The sequence below is a fragment of the Manacus candei genome, unplaced genomic scaffold, assembly GCF_025592945.1.
Source record: "Manacus candei isolate 608988 ecotype Guabito, Panama unplaced genomic scaffold, ASM2559294v1 h1tg000033l, whole genome shotgun sequence".
Lineage (NCBI taxonomy): Eukaryota > Metazoa > Chordata > Aves > Passeriformes > Pipridae > Manacus > Manacus candei.
In genome coordinates this window covers 8,976,051-8,995,471 of record NW_026138081.1, presented here as the reverse complement: position 1 = coordinate 8,995,471, position 19,421 = coordinate 8,976,051, and the positions used below count along the sequence as shown (strand labels likewise).

Genomic DNA, 19,421 nt, shown 5'->3' with positions numbered 1-19,421 from the left:
TGAAGAACTACACACAGGTTACACATAAACAGGCAAATTAAAGACACTATCACTCAGAAATTAACTATTTAAAACCTCAGCATACTTTTGAGTTAATAAAATATTTTTGAAAGGTGAGACGACCAGCATAAAGAAACTTTTTTGGACAGATGTGTTTTCCCCCCTCATGACTGTGTACTGCTGGTCTGACAATACACTGGTTATTTTCACTGGATATTATTTCTTACTAGTCTGAAAATAAATATTTGTGTAACATCTAACAAAAGTTATGACCTGGGTAAAAATTAGGTGTATGAATATTCGTGTAGTTATGTAATATTCCAAGGAATTAACATAAATCTCGAGAACTTTACAAGTAAACAAAGGAAAGAAGTGGACAGAAGTAAAGACCTGCGTGGGAAAATACTTATTCACTTTTCTGGAGAAATTTCAAAGAAATATAAATCAAGAAGACAAATTTTAACTTCAGACACATCCTCTGATAACAGAATAGGATTACTTCCTTCATCTGAGGATACTTTCTGCTGCAATTCAAAACAGCAGTGAAAACTTCTGCAAAATCCCTTGTAATTTGAAGAAATAGATTAGTAGAATCAAAACAGTCATAGAATCTGGCCTAATATTAAGAAAAATGCAGAAATGTGGCAGACTATTTTCTTCTAAGAAGGTAAGCAGAAAATCCAAAACTTAAAAAAAGGTAAAAAAGAAAGAGAATCAAGTAAAACCCCAAATCAGGACAGCAAACAACAACGTAGAAAACTAGGCACTCTCTTTCAAATCTTGCATCCTAAACCCTTATAGTTGCTCTAGTGAGTGGGACAGAGCACTTTGGAAGCTATATGCCACACATGTGCCAGTACTAGCTACATACATTACTGACAGACTGGCAGCATGAGGCATCAACAGCCTTTCATTCCGTATGTAATTAATTAACTGAACCTTGTCTGAAACTAACTTTAGACAGTTACAGTCTACCAAACAACAGGGTATTTTCCAGTCCACAAAATATTATGAGTTTTGATAAAAATGTAAGAGCAATTAAAATAAGGCAGTTAAAGGACAAATTCTGGATTTTTACCTCCTTGTCTTTGCTATATTTAATTTGATGCAATTTCTTATATTTGTGTAATCGCAGCATATTGTGAAGTTCCTCCCTTGAAAGGGAAAATTCTTCTTCATCCTCTCCATCCTCATCACTTGGTGAATCTGTGTCACTGGAGTCATCACTCAGAAGGATACTCTAATAAGAATAAACAGGAATTAATTTAACTATCACAAGTCCCTGTACTGAATTGCTTACTTATGCAAAACACCCTTGAGCCTTTACTTAATAAAAGGGTGTGGGTCTGGCTCAACAACAAAACTTCGCGTTTGTCTTTAATCTAAAATTACTCAAATGGAAAACAGTTTTCTGAGGTGCAGTATTGCATAGCAGTGAATCCAATACACATTTTGTGACTGCAGAATCATAGAGTGGTTTGGGTTGCGTAATGGGTCTGGCTGAGATGGAGCTCATTTCCCCGTAGCAACCTTCACCGTGCTGTGCTCTGCACTGGTAGCTGGAAAGGTGTTGATAACACACCAGTGTTTTGGCTGCTGCTGAGCAGTGCTGGCACAGCATCGGCAGAGTCTCTCAACGTTCCTCTCCCCCCATCGAGGGCAAGATCCTGGGAGAGGACTAAAGCAGGTCAGCTGACCCAAACTAACCAAAAGGATATTCCATATCATATGAAGTCAGCTCAGATATAAAAGCTAGGGAAAGGAGGAGAAATGAGGGGCATTTGTTATTTACAATGTTTGCCTTCTGAGCAACTACTAGGTGTGCTGAAGTCCTGCTTCCCAGGAAGTGGCTGGGAATTGCTTGCCAATGGGAAGTAGAGAATAAACTGTTATTTTCCTCTGTGCACGCACAAACTATTGCTTTTACTTTAGCAAACTGCCTTATCTCAGCCTAAGAGTTGTTTTCCATCTTATTCTCTCTCCCCTGTCTGGAGAAGGGGAAGTGATAGAGAGGCTTGGTGGGCACCTGGCAATCAGCCAAGGTCAACCCAACACAGGTTGGAAGGGGACCTTGAAGATCATGGAGTTCCAACCCTGCTACTGTGGGCAGGGACACCTTCAACTAGACCAGGCTGTTCAGAGCTCCAGCCAGCCTGGTCTTGAACACCTCCAGGAATGGGGCATCCACAACTTCCCTGGGCAACCAGTTCCAGTGCCTCACCATCCTCACAGGACAGAATTTTCCCCTAATAACTAATCTAAACCTACTGTCTTTCAATTTGAACCCATTCCCCCTTGTCCTGTCACTACATGCTCTTGTAAACAATCTTGCTCCATCTTTTCTTTTTCTTTCCCTTCAAGTACTGGAAGGCTGCAATTAGGTCACCCCAAAGCCATCTCTTTTCCAGGCTGAACAATCCCAATTCTCTCAGTCTTCCTTTATAGGAAAGGTGTTCCATCCCTCTGATCAACTTGGTGGCCTTCCTCTGGACTCACTCCAACTGATTTGGGGGGAGGTAGTTAGTTCTCTAAGTTTGGTGATAGTTAAGTCATTTTAGTCCACTTTGTCTGCTTGTGGTCTCAGAAAAGCAGCAGTGAGAAAAGCCAGGATACCGGTAGGGGCATTTTGTTACGTATGGTTGCAGGTCCTTTCCTACCTCATTTGTAGTTTGTCCTGGTATTCTACTACTTCTACTGTATCAGCTGCAGCAGGTTTGGCTCTTGTTTGACCTCCTGGCAAAACATTTTTGCTAACTACAGAAGGCTACAGTACAATGAAAATGCAAAGACAGCATAAAGCCTACATTCCACTCTTCTTTCATCCTCATTGAGACCTGGTACTGAGTTCAACTTAAGAAAAATCAGTTGAGTCCCAAATCTCCATTTAATACATTTCATAATAGATCATTTTAATTTGGATAGTGCACTAAAATTAATTCAAGTTCTGAATGTATACTCACTGCCAAGGACATCACTAAACCATGCTACCAAGTACCACATCCACATGCCTTTTGAATACTTTCAGGGATGGTGATTCCAACACTTCCCTGGGCAGCCTGTTCCAATGCCTGACCACCCCTCCAGTGAAGAAATTTTTCCTAATATCCAATCTAAAACTTCCCTGGCACAACTTGAGGCCATTTCCTCTTGTCCTGTTGCTTGTTATTTGGGAGAAGAGACTGATCCTCACCTCACTACAACCTCCTTTCAGGAAGTTGCAGAGAGTGATAAGGTCTCCCCTGAGTCTCCTTTTCTCCAGGCTAAACAACCCCAGCTCCCTCAGCCGCTCCTCATGAGACTTTTGCTCCAGACCCTTCACCGGCTCCATTGCCTTTCTCTGGAAATGCTCCAGCACCTCAATGTCCTTCTTGTAGTGAGGGGACCAAAACTGAACACAGTATTTGAGTGTGGCCTCATCAGTGCTGAGTACAGGGGGACAATCACTGCCCTGGTCCTGCTGGCCACACTATTTCTGATACAAGCCAGGACACCATTGGCCTTCTTGGCCACCTGGACACACTGCTGGCTCATGTTCAGCTGCTGTCGACCAGCACCCCCAAGTCCTTTTCCACCTGGGCAGCTTTCCAGCCACTCATCCCCCAGCCTGTAACAATGCCTGGGGTTGTTGTGACCCAAAGGCAGGACTGGACACTTTGCCTTGTTGAACTTCATACAACTGGCCTTGACCCATCAATCCAGCCTGTTCAGATTCCTCTGCAGAGCCTTCCTACCCTCCAGAAGATCAACATTCCCACCCAACTTGGTGTTGACTGCTAACTGACTGAGGGGATAAACCGACTCGATCCTCTTGTTCAGACCATTGATGAACATATTAAATAGGACCTGGCTCAATACCGAGCCCTGGGGAAAACCACTAGTGACTGGCCACCAGTTGAATTTCACTCCATCACTCTCTGAGCCTGGCCATTCAGACAGTTTTTTATCCAGTGAACAGTGTACCCAGTCCAAGCCATGAGCAGTCAGTTTGCCCAGGACAGCGCTTTGGGAAATGGTGTCAAAGGCTTTACCGAAGTCTAGGTAGACAACATTCACAGCCTTTCCCTCATCCACTAAGCAGGTCACCTTGTCATAGAAGATGAGCAGGTTGGTCAAGCAGGACCTGATATTCATAAATTCATGCTTGCTGCACCTGATTCTCTGCTTATCCTGTACATGCTGTGTGATGGCACTCAGGATGATCTGCTCTATAACCTACTTTCATGGCACTGAGGTCAGGCTGACAGGGTTGTAGTTCCCCGGATCCTTCCGCCAGCTTTTCTTGCAGATGGGCATCACATTTGCTAACATTCAATCAACTAGGGCCTCCCTGGTAAACTGGGGCTGCTGGCAGATGACTGAAAGCGGCTCGGTGAGCACTTCTGCCAGCTCTCTCAGTACCCTTGGGTGGGTAACTTTGTTCATAGATTCCACAATAGCTGCATTTCTTTCCAGTATTCTTACCTTCAGCCACTTTCTGCTTTTCTTCAGTTTGGAAAAGTTATACAAGCTCCCTTTTTCAGACTTTGATTCTGTTAAATTAAAAATAAAAATAAAGTCCTTAAGAAATAATGTCGTTCCCAGCTAAACACAAAGAAAGCAGACATTCAACCTAGTGCATGCCTACCTGGCTGCAGTACCCCATTCAGGGAATGTGCGTTCAGCATTCCAGAATTCCCTGCTCCAGACGACTCCCCAAGCAATGAGTTTGTAGGCTCTTCCTTAACTTGCATCAGGGGATCCCCAGACTGAGGCAGCAAAGGACTGTCATCCAATCCATCTTCACTTTCATCGCTGCAAAAAGATACGTAATATAGTGACAACGAAAGGAAAATATTCAAAAGAGAAGATGCCCATGCAACTTTCTTACATCTCCCTTGTCTAAAGGTTTGAGAATTGAGACAGCTTCAGATGTAATTTTACACATTAGACATGTTGCTGTTAATAATTTCCCACTAACGCCTCAGTAACAGTTAATCATCAAACTAGCCTGGTTATACGATCAACCCGCACCTCCAGTGATAGAAACCTTTACAAGGTATCTAATAAGAAGCACGAACTAAGCAAGAAACTAATATCAAGTCAAACTGAAGCACAATATTGTCATCCTCGCATGTAGATGTAAAGCTACACTTTTCCCAATTCTCGTGTGGATCTTATTACATGCTTGTAAACATACCTGTTACCCGTTGCCCATGCAGTTATCAGTTCTGTAACTTGACAACTCCAAAAAAGTGATTAAATTAAACATGTTATTGTTTTGGGACAGAAACGAACATACCTTGATGACTCACTTCTTAATGCGACAACTTATGTGCAAATAAATTCTGCATCAGTCTTTGCATTTTATTTATGGCTACAGGCCATAAGTGTCCCTGAAAATCAACTTAGTGCTTCCTCATCCTACTTTTTGCAGACAAAGAAAGTTTTGGTCACTTACTTACAAAAAAGATCTTTAAAACATTTGTGCTAGTTTGTACATGGGCTGGTAACACAATGGATTACCAGTGTGCACTAAGAGAACCACAGTCCAAAATCTTTTATACAATCATAGTATTCCAACCCGAGTTGGAAGGGACCCACAAGGATTGTCAAAGTCCAACTCCTGGCCCTGCACAGAATCACCTCAAGAATCACACCATGTATCTGAGAACATTATTCAAATTCTTCTTGAACTCTGTCAGGTTTGGTGCCATGACCACTTCCCTGGGAAGCCTGTTCTAGCCATCCTCTGGGTGAAGAACCTTTTCCTAATATCCAACCTAAACACGCCCCATCACAGTTTCATGCCACTCCCTTTGGTCCTGTCACTGGTCCAGAGAGAAGAGATCAGAAAAGCTTTGTTTCAGAACTTGGAGACAATCATGGATTTACCAGTAAATTTAATAGTATTTCTTACATCTCCTCTTTTCTAGGCTGAACAATCCAAGTTGACCTCTCCTTCTTCAAAGAAGAGTTTATAATTAACAAGTCACTACTAAATTCTTAAAACTGTGTTGTCTGGGAACAACGTAAAAAAAAATGCTTGTCTTTCCTTGGTATTCTCAAGGGAAAATGGAAAAGCTTTTGGTACCTGGATATACTCCTGTTAAAGATGGCAGATGTCTGTCGTAAAAACTGATCCAGTTGCAGAGCTTTCTCCAGGTATTGCAGATAGAGAGGTTTTGCCAGCTCTGAGCAGCTGCCATCCTCCCTGGCACCCAGCTCTGAAGCCATAGAACAAACTTTTCCTCATGCACAGGTGCCTCTGAACACACTGCTGTTAAAAAGAAACAAGAGTCATTATCATCACTGCCTCCTCTAAAAGGAATCAACTTGGTGAGCAGGCAAATCTACTCAATGCTGCACCAAATGCTAATATCTCACAGAATGCAGAACTGAGGTAGTTCTGGGCAAAAGCTTAGGTTGCCGTTAATAGGTATAGTAAACAAATTCCCGCTCAACTTTCCAACACAATATTACCACAGCCAAAAACTAAATTCTTAGGTTTCTTTTTTATGACTCTGTGGATGCTGTTTAATGGGAACGAGCACTGTATTGACCTAGTATGATAATCCAAGTGGTGACGTAGAAACGCAGAGTCCTATGAAGCCAGTCCTTAAGCATCTACAGTAAACTTTCATCACTATTACAGATAACACGCTTAACTCTGAACAGAGGGCAGAGATATATATAAATAAATATACATAAACTTACTCCAAAAAGAAAGAACTACTGAAAATACTGTTCTTCTGTTGCTTTTACCATTCAGTTCACAGCTAGTCTACTGAATACTTGTAAGACTTCTCCTTTACCTTAAAGCAACATTACTCTTACAGCACCCAAAGTTGTTACCTGTTGGCAAACAAGCTACAAATACTTGACAAAAAAACCCTTTTGCATTCTAAAATTCAACTCTTATTTTATTAAAGAAAAAGTAAAACATAATTAGCAATTTACTACATACTTTTTAATATTTACAAATTCAGGATATATTCTAGCTTTATGTTTTTTCAATAATAAAAATCGTCTGCCTGATTTTCATTTATTTGTTCTCACTGTTTAAAATTCTTAATAAACCCAAACACATTCCCCTGCAATATTTGCATAATACATACTTTAAAAACAAAGCTATCAAAACATTTTATTGCTCTGTCAACTGCAGTTTACTTTTCCAGCTACAAAGGATGTCATAACAACTGTTACAGTAATAGCTCTGTCAACTTGAATTTTACTTTTCTTCAATTACAAAAGATGCCATCATCATTATAATAATAGTGAGAAAGATAAATTATTTCCAAATCCACAGTTGTTACTGTATAAATGAAAGTGCTGTCAGTATCCTAAATATTATAATATTTAATAATAAATAAACGCCTTAAGCTTTTACTTCCAGTGGAGAACAAAAATTATAGAAGGGTTTAGGTTGGAAAGGACCTTAGAGAACATCTAGTTCCAACCCCTCTGTCACGGGCAGAGACACTTCCCACTAGAACAGGTTTCTCAAATTAAAACCAGTCAGCTTTAATCAGATCTAGATTAGTTGCTCTTCTGAAGGATTCTTCTGGTTTCTGTCACTTCTTAAAAATACTACAAAAACTGAAGCAAACTTCACATCAATTTATTTAAAGACATTTTATATTTGTTCAATTATTAAATCGGTAACTAAATTGTTTTATGCTTATATAAGTGAACATGCAGATTGGGTACCCAATCTTCAAACTGTTTTTTCTTCACATATACAGTCCGAAACCCAGCACCTAACCTTTTTCAAGTCTTTTATTCTCAAAAATTATAGAACAGTTTTAGATCTTCTAAAGTAAAAAGAAACTACGATAAGTGATTCTCACCTTGAGACTAATAGCTGTGGTTGAACAAGAGCAAATTTTATTATTTCTTAATAAATACTCAGTGTTAACATCCTTATCCACAGAGAATAACCAATAACATACCAGAAGCCATTAGACAGGATACCAGCTCTGATCTAAAAAACATTTTTAGACTGAAGCTATCTAGGTTCAGCTTTCCATATATCAAGTCTTTGCATACCTGACAGCAATTGAATGGTTGACCTCAGTTACCAAATACCCATTTCCAGCAAAGCTTATCAGAACACCTGAAAACTTTCCTTGTAAGGGTAGTGAGATGCACTTTCCAAGCAACTTTCATCCACATATGTCATAGTGCTTAATAGCCATTTAAAAACCCAACCAACCAATCAATCAAACGGAAAACAAAAGGAAAAATGAACAAACCCACCCTAAAATCAAAAACTGTCTTCCAAGAGACAGGGCTATGAACCATAGATTCATTTAGGTTAGAAAAGATCTCTAAGACCATCGAGTCCAACTGCTAGCCCAATAGTGCCAAATCCACCACTAAACAATGTCCCCAGGTGCCATATCCACACACCTTTCAAATACCTCCAGGGACAGTGACTCAACCTCTTCCCTGGGCAGCCTGTTCCAGTGTTTGGCAATGCTTTCCATGAAGAAATGAAGTAAAAGGGTTAAAAAATGAGAGGAAACATGAAACTTCCATCTCTAACGGAAGAAATCACTCAAGAGGTGATAGAAAAGGATACCATGAAGGTGAAACTGGTTTTCCTTCAGAACACCAATAAAAATGATATATTTTATAGGGGCAAGAATCTATCCCTAGTACAATATCAGAAAAAGTATGGTGAGTCCTTTTATCACTCCATTTCAAAATCTATCAACAAGAGCACGTGCTATATTAACATGGTGAACTCAGAACCACGTGGCATCTTTCACCTGTCTGCTCTTTGCAGAAAACCATGTTCCCAAACCTCACCGGTCCTCTCAGCGCTGTGGGGAAAAAAATGTGCCCCAAAGGGCATAAAGCACACACGACTTGATTTGGATTCATGGCCTCTGAGGAAGATAAAAAAACAAACGCACTCTACTGCCCTACAATGAGCCTTGCCCTCACAGAACTATACAAGCTTAAGAACAAAATAAAGGAAAAGAAATAAGATAGATTTGAGGTCAAGTTTTTAACTGCAGGACAGTAAACAGGCCAGAGGCAAAATAAACACAACCATCTTCCTGATCCACAATGAATAACTGGATGCTATTCTAGCTGCCCAGACACACTTGCTCAAGTATTGGTCTACGTGGTTCTACCCAACTGGATCAGTGCCCCTGCTCCCACAGTGCTTATCTGCCTCCATGCTCATACAGTTTAGGAGATAACCCAGCAGGAGAATATTTCTTTACTTGTAAGAGACAAATGACCCTATCATAAGAAGATGCTGACAGCTGTGTTTAGTAAGTAGAAAACTAAGATATTTTCTCAGGAGTGGTTCATTGGTACTGCACAGAATTCCCAGGCAAGCATAAGAGCAAGTGATAATATCCTCCATCTGCAGTGACTACAGTTATTGTAAAGAGGAGGTTTTACTCTGTATTTTAATATATTAAATCCCCTTGTTGTGTACAGTATGCTAAGCACGTACACTTACACACTAAGTAACGGTCTCATCCTTACTTTTTTTCAGATACCTATGCTCTTAAATATTACTTTCCAGATCAGGAAACCTTACATTTCCACATTTAATAAAGTCCTTCTTAAGCTGACATAGTGCATTTCACCCATATAAAGAGACATGCCTTTGCTTGTCTTCCTATTTTAATTACTCTTGCCCCCAAAACAGTTACTGGTCTATATCCCACCCACCAAATAAATAAATAAACAAACACAGGAGAACTTAACAATATTCTTAAATATATTTACAATGCCCAAAACAAATTTAGTAAGTGTTACACAAGCACATTTGAATAGAGAATAGTTTAGACACTGAATTCAGCCCTTTCATTTATTCATGCTAACAGTCACACAGTGCTTCTCTGACGATCAAAGTAATAATACGGAAAGTAAGGGACAGACATCTCTTCATTCTCTGTTCTTTTGTTTCCACTCTAGGTTTTAAGAAACAAAGATTTCCAATGGCAAAACTTGCTTGAATACTGCAACAAGAGAAGATGGGAACAAGAGAGAGGCACAAAGCCTGATCCACTATGGTAGGTAACAGCGTTCAGGACATCACACAGACATTGCCTCAGTGGATTTACATGGTGATGACATTCATTCTACTTTTCTTTGCCATTTTTGAAACAAATCTGTCCTTCTGCCTACTCACAGTTTAAGTAGGATTGCAAAGACACAGACTTTCGAAATGGTTTCACTACTGATGAAACATTTGGGTAAATATTCATATGTTACAGGTGCTAAAATGACTGAATGCTGCAGAGTAATCCTTTTGCCATCACAACTTTCTTACTGATACGCGTCAATTTTATGTTAAGTTTCAGTATCAAATTCAGTAGCTATTTGCTTTCTCCCTTCCTCTCCCATAGAGTTCTAACAATTTAGAAACCTGGAATTTGGAAACAAATAACTTCTGCACTACCCGGCTGGCACTTTGAATCCTCTAAATTCTTAATCAGAAGGTCACGCTGAAACCATTTAATTGTATCATATGGACTGCTGAATCATGAAAAGCATACATAAAATATAATCAGGAATATAAAAACTTCATGCAAATAACTTCCATAATAATATGTATTTTTTTAATATCTAAGTTCAGTTCTGAAGAAGCCTTCTTTAACCTGTTTTAAATCACATTGCTTAGTTCACTTTTAATATAGGAGTTTCTTCATTCACTCTCGTCTTTTCAAGTCTGCCCATTCTAACACCTACTCAGTAAGTCAACATCCAGCATTGGAGAAGAATCCTCCAAGGATGTATTCTGAGAGCAGAGTTAGGTTTCATAACAAGGTTTCTAAGTTTTATACCCATCAACCTGCACCAGTCAAACAGCAGAAACACTGGTGGTCTCATGAAGAAGCTCAGCTTTAGAAGTAGATTCTCACAATTTAAACAAATATCCACTGCCTATTTCTGAATGGAAGTCCAGTAAGTTTTTCCTACTGATACCAAATTAAACAGGAGACTTGTCAGTGGTAGATGCAAAATTTGGTTCTTGTGCCTAGCTGCAAGCTAGATGGGATTTGCTTTACAGAGCTCTTTGAAGCAGTACTTTTTCTTCCAGGAGTTTCTGGGGGGTTTTCCCTTCAGTTGCTGTTACCTCTACACCTCAGGTAAGGCCCAAAGGGTTATTTTTTCTGCTCTTTACACCTAATGTTAACCATCATAGTAAATAATGATAATGACTATACTCCTAGCTGAGGGCACATACACAAACTCGAGCTGCCACGGAAGGAAAAGGTACAAGATAGCAGCTAATGCACAGTACCTCTTCTTAGCCTATGACAAATGCAAGGTAAAACAGGCAGGTAAAACTAATTCATTCTCGCCTGCCACACACGAAGTGCATGTATATGAAGTGTGACCAGCTGGCAGGTGAGCTCCACTATTTACTTGTTCCAGTATTCAGCCCACAGAAGCAGTTTCTTTTCTCTCCTCTGTCCAATCAGCATAAGCACAACGACAAAACATCCAAGTGGACAAACCCCTGAAATCCCAGAAAGTATGTATTCCTCATCTCTCTATTTACAGCATTGAAAGTTTTATCCATTGTGCAGGACTAAAAATGGGAGCAAGAACACAAGCTTCCATGCTACCTTAGTTATCTTGCAACTTTAGCGGTTTCGACATCAACTTATTGAGAGAGATTTTTCCAAACTGATATAAACATCTAAAATACTTTTTGTTCTTTAAGAAATTTACAATTGAGACATTAAACTCTCCCTGGAATAGCAGAATACTCTAAGATCTTCCTGTAGTAAGATCTCCAGAATAAACTGTGATACAAATATACATATTCAAACAGAAGACTCAGTCAAGGTCCGTATGGAAAACTTACATTAGCACAGTACTATCAGCCAGGCATATCTTTGTCAGACTTCTTTACAAGCACATAATCTCCAGTACAGACAATTGTGATGGTATAAAAAACTTAAAGAAGGATTTTGCTTGGAGGAGAATTATATGCTCTCTTTTCGCTGCTCACATTTTAGCTTGCTTTGGTAAAGGTACACTTGCACTAACAACCATTTTCCAGACTACACTATATATCAGATTTTAAAGCAAAACATAATTCCCATACAGTCTTTTTTAATGGCAGTGTCTTAAATATAACTTGGGTACGTGAGAGATTACGGCTTTAAAAAAAGCAGATAAGATATTTCATATGAACCTAAAGCCCTCAATCTTCACTAAACTCAAGTTGAACAAATAAAAGACATGCATATAAAAACTCAACTGTGAGTTTGCATCACTTCAGTTTGAAATTTAAAAAAGCCATTTTAATTGCTTTTCTGAGTAATGAAATCTAGGTAAACTAGATACTTTACTTTGCTGGTTTGCTTTTGTGGTAAGGTTTTATATTGTTTTGCAAGGAATGAGACAGCATTTCACTGATCTATGTTCCACCTTTTAATCACTTTTAAATAGAGAGAAGAGCCAGTGGGGCACCGGCTCTGAATTTTACAATTGCCCAAAAGAACAGTAACAGATAGGGCTCAGTTTATTATTTAAAAGAAAAGCTATACAACAATGTATCAGAAGTGTACACATAAGTGAATAACAGAATACTTTAAAACATACTGAACACAAAAGCTGGCATGTCACAGCTCTGCTTCCATGTTTAAACTAGCAGAAAAACAAATCTAAATATTTAATTTTTCAATTAGAGCAATTCTTTCCCCAAAGAGCAGTTAACGGTACTAGTGGAGACCTCTGGCAATGCATTTATACCCTTTGCTCTACACAACAGCACCAACAGCTACCTTCACACATTGCCACTCACACAAAACACCAACTGTATGAATGTTTTCAGTTTTGTTTGGTTTTTACTCCCTCCACCCGAGACTATGAAAAGGGAACTATGTCCAAAAAAAGCTCTAAGACCATTTTTTTCTTGCCATCTAAGCCAATCTCTGGCATGTAATTTAGCCTGTCAAAGAGCATGCTTATTATAGAACTTACAGCTTATTACATTATACCTGAATGGCATAAAACCTGCTCATTTGAATGGTCAAGTAGTGTGAGGCAATATTTTAAGCAACTTCAACAACATATACGTGAGAAATAGAGAAGAAAAGAATTACAGGCAAAATTCTTAAGATATTGGGAAAAGCTCCAAGTTCTATTTCTTGTACTTTTCCCGCACTATCTTACTAAACTCCCAATGTCATGACATACTGTTATACATACACATTAAAGAAGTGACAACACAAATAGATAATTTCTGATTCGTGTAAGTTAAAAAATGTGGTGGTCACATACAAACAGGCCTATAAGGTGTCCTCTACAAATGCATGCAGTAGATGTATTTGTAAGAGAGGAAACTAAAGTTCTAATTATGCACATAAAGACATTTTACTATAAAAAAGGAACTTGACTTGCACCATTTTCTCCATGTAAAGACGAAAATAAACTAAAGGAATTTATTACCATCTGCAACACCGTAGAGGCGGAAATTCAACATGCAATATCGGCAACAGCTAAGGAAAAAGTAATGTATGATGTTAAACTATGGGCAGAAATTGCGCTAGATTGTGTTTGCAGTGAAACAGGAGCAGACTTTACACCCCAGCTTTAAAGAAGTGTTTCCTAGTGTGTGCATTCACCAGAGCAAGCACAGCATTGAACTGTGCCTCATATACACCCGAGAGATACTTTCCATGCACAACGACAGCAGCCTGGCAGGCGGCCCCTTCCTGCAGGTGCCGGCGGTCATTCCGGGGGCGCCGGGGGAGCCCCGTCCCCGCTCCGCAGGGCTGTGCGGGCAGCGCCGCCACACGCGACGCGGCCCGGCCCGGCCCGGCCCCCCCGCGGCTCCCGGGGAGGGGGGAGGCCGCGCTTCGCCGGCCCCGGCGGGCCCCGGGCGCGCTCCCGCGGGCGCGCTGCCGGCGGTGACGCGGCGCTCCCGGCCAGGCCGCGCCGCCGCCCTCGCCGGGCGTCCCCCCCGCACCCCTCTCCGCCCGCCGCGCACGCGCCGCCGCCCGCACGTGCGCCCCCAGGTGCGCGGGGCGCCCCCGCACCCCCCCGCACCTCTCCCCGCCCAACTCCCCGCGTCTGGCGGGGCCCGGTGGCCGCTCCGGGCCGGGAGGGTTGGGGGGGCAGCGGCTCCGCACCCGTCGGTACCGCGGGGCGCATCCGGCGGGCAGGGCGGGGAAGGGGCCTGTCCCTTTAAGAAGAGGCCCGGCTGCTGCGGCCGCCGGTCGGCGCGGGGGGTGAAGCCGCGGCCTGCCCGCCTGGAGCTTCCATCGTCGTCCGCAGTAGCCCCGGCTCCGCGTGTCCTTGCGCGGTCGCCGCGGTGGCTCACCTGAGTAGCGGGCCCGGCGGCGGGGCGGCGGCGGCGGTGGCAGGGGGCTGGGGGTGTCTCCCGGGCTCGCTCCCCCGCTTGCTCCACCCGGCCTCTCGCCCCGCGTTGCCGGGGCTGGCGTTGCCTGTCTCCTGCCGCGGAGCGCTCCCGGCTCCTGCCTCGCCAAGATGGCGCCCGCGCTGGTGCTGAGGAGGAGGCGGCGGCTGCGGGCGCTGGGACGGCGGCGGCGGCCACTTTCGCTCACTGAGAGGAGAGGAGCAGGGACACGGGGAGCCATGGCGGGGGGGAGGAGAGGCGCCATGCCCAGGCCTGATCAATCGAACCCCGTATGTCTCCCCGGCACCCTGGCCCCGCACCCTCGCCCCGCCGCCCCGCCCCCGTCGCCGCGGCCGCCGTACGGACCCGGGCCCGCACCGCGGGGCTCGGGCCCGCACGGACCCCGCGGGGGGCGCGCGCTCATCGATGCGCTCCCGCGGCCGATTGGTAGGGTCTGGAGGTGACGGAAATTGCCGAAGGGACTCGGCCGAGGCGGCGGGTGAGCCAGCGAGTCTCGCGCGAGGCGGGGCGGGGTCTCGCGATGCTGGCGCGAGGAGGCGGGTGCATCCCGGAAGTGACGCGCCGTCGCCCTTGAGGCGCCGCGGGGCGGGTGCGGCGCCGCTCGGACCCCCGGGCCAGTCCCGGGCCGGGCAGGGAGCGGCGTCCTGCGTGTCCCCCGAGGCTGCCCCTTCCAACCACGCAGCAGGCGGCCTGTGCCGGCCCGGTCTCCGCGGCCGACGGGAGCGGTGCGGGGCTGACGGCGCTGGAACCGGGGCGCCGTCACGGTTATAACACGTGGGGCTACGTGCGTTCCACCGTCTTCGCTTTGTCATGCACGAAGAGTTGCATCAGAGGAGCCCAGGACGAAATAGGCCCGAAGGTTAATTGCGAAGAGGCTTTGCAGTGAAAACACGCTGTGGCCATCGGCTGTTCGGCACCGCTGCTTCCCCAAACCACTAAATAGTATATTTACCGCAAATCCTTAAAAGCGTGATTAATCCAGACCACTTAGTACATGGAGATAAAAATTGTGTTCATGACTAAGCTGTGTCACTCCATCTCTGTAGGCACCACCGCGTCCTGGTTTTGGCTGGGAGGGAGTTAATTTCTTCTCAGTAGCTGGTGCAGTGCTGAGTTTTGGATTCAGAATTAAAATAACGTTATCACAGTGATGTTTTGGGGTTTGCTAAATTGCATTTATGCCAAGTCAAGGACAGTTTTGTTGGTTTGGGATTTTTGGCACAGTGAGGAGGTGCACAAAAGAGAAACTGTGTGAGGAAGCATGGCCAGGACAACTGATCCCAGCTGGCCAAAGGGATATTCCTTACCATAAAATGTCATGCCCAGTATATAAACTGAGGAGAGTTACCTGGAAGGGGGGCCAATCTGGGTTTGAGAAGGGCAGTCTGGCATCTGTCAGTAAGTGGTGAGCAATTGTATTGTGCGTCACTTGTTTTTCTTTCCCTTTCTATTATCGTTCTTACTATGTTTTACTTCGGTCTCAATTATTAAACTGTTCTTATCTGAACCTAGAAGTTTTACTTTTAGTTCTCCTCCCCATTCCACTGGGGGAGGGAGATTGAGGGAGTGCCTCTGTGGTGTTTAGTTGCCAGCTGGGCTTCAACCATAACACACAGTTACTAGGCAGTAAAAATAAGACCATCACTACTGCCCCAGTAAAACTTCACTAGAGTTGTCCTGAACTAGTGGTGGTACTTGTGTCCCTAACTGCAGCCGGGAACTGGCAGTGTTCGGGAAGTGTGCACGGTTTGGTTACTTTTACCAAGCTTAGACAGAGCAGCATGACAAGGGCTTGTGGACCATCAAAAAAAAACCCCTTTTTTTCTCCTTTAAGAAAACTATAATTTTCAGTCTTGTGCATCAATGAGTGATTACTCCATTCCAATCTTACTACTTCTCTTTATGCTGGTCCCAAAAGAGAACCAAAGGAAAAGCTGCAACCATGTTTATCCAGGAATTTGCTACTTAAATCAGTAGAGTGGCACATATGCAATTAGACTGTCAAGTCCCTCCCTGGAAATCCTTATTCCATAATACAATTCGAGCCAGGGATTTACTTCCTGGAAGAGGCTGAGAATGCAGCTCAGTGTCTTACCGAGAAGGGTGGCCTCAGCAGTTAGTTTGTATCCTGTACAGAGACACTCCAGACCACTCTTCTACATCCCAGAAGTTACAGAAAAAAACAAAGGGCAGGACAGACTATGTTTGATAATATTTTAAAAAATATAACAACTAATAAAAAGATATCTGTAAACATGAGAAGAGCACAAAATGTCAACCAAGTGATGATCAGAATGCAAAAGCAGCACTGTAAAAACCACTTTTTTGTCTTGATTCAGCATGAAAATGGAGATTCCCATTCCAAACCTATTCATTATGTACCCAAAATCAGTTTCAGATTATCCATAAATGTTTAATCCCGATACTTGAAAGACAAATATCATGATGGATTTCACCTAAAATTCCTGAACAGTGGAAGATGAACTAGTAACTATAGTATCTTGCTTAAAACCTGCCTTGATACCCAGGGATGGAACTTGGTAAATGTTTAAAGGTCTCAAGAAAGATAGAGGAAACAACACACCGGTAAGTCAGATGTCTGTATAAGCACATTGGTAGAAACACTAATAACAGATGAGTGGATATACAGATGTGATGCATTGGAAAAGAATTACCACAGTGTTTGCAAAGGGAAGCCATACCTTACAAACTTGTGTCTAAAAATTTGCATGGATCCAGAGGAAGGATAAATAATTTAGACAGGATTACAGAAAAAAGCAGAGGCAGCACTTACTTGAAAACACCCCACTGTCAGTTTGGTTTAACCAGAATAATGCATATCCATCTTCCTAACTGCTGCTGTACCCTACAGTGTGGAGTAATCCATGCCCCAAGCCATTTCAAGCCAAGTTGCAGAAAATTCAGGCTGTATGTTCATAAAGATTAATATGCATTATGTGTAGTCCCAACTCACCTGGCAATTAAGAAAACCTCTGGTTCAGGAGCAATTATATTTAAACAACAGAGTTTATGCATGTCACATGTGATGATTGTGTTATCTTGTATAATCTACTGCACTGCATTTTGTCTACTGCAGCTTTACCTTAAGTAAACTTAAGCACACTCTGCAGGGGTGTGCTCTGTGGTACTAGAGCCCTGAGCGTGAACTATCACCACTTAAACAAGATGGCTCTGCACTTCTAGAACATTTGCTTCTTTACACTGATGGGTTTGGTTCTTTGAATTTAAGTCCTAAACATGAGAACATGCCTGCATTTCCAAGTACTTAACAACACAATATGAATCTACAAGGAGAGTTAGAACTGTAGCACATGTAGCTCCTTTACTAGCTCTTTTCTAGTGACAGAGTTGCAGAGGCACAGACACCCATTTTACTGGGTGTCTGCATCCACAAGAACTACTGCTGGCAGACGTTATGCCAAAAATGCAGGAAACTGCATGGACATTCAGGGTGAGAAGTCTGTGTTGGGTTCCTCCCCTCAGCAGCAAGGAGGATTATCAGTTTCTGAAAGACCCTGAAGAGGGAAGCTGAGGGTTTTGATAACAAAGTGGTTACTGCTTTGCATCTGGTTTGTGGGTAAAACGTCAGTTGCTTATGAGGGTGTGTCCACTATTCAGAAGACCCAACTACTACTTGCAGGTGATGACACAAGAAACCACAGAAAGTGTCAACATACATTTCCAAAATTATCATGATGAATGAGATGGCTTTCTTTTTATTTCCTTGTTATTTTGTTTTCTCTATTTTCTTCTTCATTCTCTCCTACATCAAAAAGAGTGTTGCATTATTATTTGTGGCTGCTGTGGACCACTGGCAGTACTTTACCATTGTTAATAAATTAGACACATGCAATTATGCATAAGTCTGAAATCAAGCACTCCTGAATATGTTGAAGGCCACAAGGATGATCTGGCCCTAGTAGGAGCTGTGCATTTAGCCAGAAGGTGATTCTGGTATTTTGCCACTAATGGGGGCCTGTTAGAGGATACAGAAACTTATCAGGGAAGAACAAGATATGCATGTGGAAAACTGACTGCAGCAACTGGGCATACAGAGCCCAAGAAAGGGTGGTGACAATTACATTCATCAGCCTTATTCACATTTGTCTTTCTCCAGCTCTCAGTGGATGCAGTGATCCATAAGGGCAAGTGAACTGGATTGGCTTTTACTCCATGATTATGCATATTCACTTTTGCTTGCTGCTGTTTCCAAGAGGAGAAAAAAGAGAGTCTGGTCCTGATCTGCTTCCAAAGGTTGAATACCCTGATTAGACAAGAGAATGAGAGAGTAGGTAACTGCCCAGTAGTCATTATTCAACATTATTGGTTGTTACTCAGCATTATTCGATTCACAGGCACCTCAGACTGGAAAGCTAAAGCATCTTTTTCATCAAGTATATCCTGATGCTGTTATTACACACAAAATCTGTTGGCATTATGAACTGGATATGGCAGTGAGCTGGGAAAGATAAGGTGGATGTTTCCATGCTAGTCAAATCTGAAGTTCAGTGTTGTAAACCCTGATCCAGGAGCTGAGATTCAACATGTGACAGCTAGAGATAGGAAGAAGTGTGGCTCTGTAATCCATCCAGCTTCAGTATTTGATTTTTAATGAAGTCTCATGATTGAAACTGTATGTATACTTGTTTTGTAAGTATAGTTTACATGGGAGTGTCATAAGTTTGGAGGAATGGGAGAAGTAAAAAAAAAAGCATTCTTCTGTGTGACATGATGTCACTCAGTAAGACCAGAGGAAACAAGAGCAGGCCAGGGAAGCACAGCTCTGTTCATTGCTCCAGTCAGGTAGGACATACTCAAACATCTCTGTAGCCCAGAGGCACAATAGAAGACATATCTGCATAACTAACTTTACCTTTTTCAAAAGGCTGAAGACCTGGTGATTCTGCTCAGATAGCACAGTCCAGAAACTAGAAAAGAACAGAGAAGGGCCCAGGAGAGGCTTCCTTACCTGGAGTAGTAGAAGTTATTTTCCTGATCTGGTCATCTTCTCCAAGTGCCTATAAATCAAAGAAGCCATGGTAACTTGGAGACT

At 42.8% G+C, this 19,421-nt stretch overlaps 1 protein-coding gene across 2 annotated transcripts in view; it reads right to left on the bottom strand.

The window, feature by feature from the left end:
- Positions 1-14,434, bottom strand: part of INO80 (INO80 complex ATPase subunit) — a 68,604-nt gene extending 54,170 nt beyond the window's left edge. The window contains exons 1-5 of one of the 2 annotated variants that reach the window (XM_051791867.1): positions 14,291-14,434; positions 6,071-6,256; positions 4,625-4,791; positions 4,462-4,529; positions 1,079-1,240 (exon numbers count right to left, since the gene is read on the bottom strand). In XM_051791867.1, the coding sequence (XP_051647827.1) occupies positions 1,079-1,240; positions 4,462-4,529; positions 4,625-4,791; positions 6,071-6,213 (540 nt within the window). In that variant the 5' untranslated portion in view covers positions 6,214-6,256; positions 14,291-14,434. The remainder of the gene's footprint in view (positions 1-1,078; positions 1,241-4,461; positions 4,530-4,624; positions 4,792-6,070; positions 6,257-14,290) is intronic. The other variant, XM_051791868.1, reaches the window with a different exon arrangement.
- Between the last annotated feature and the right edge of the window lie 4,987 nt (positions 14,435-19,421).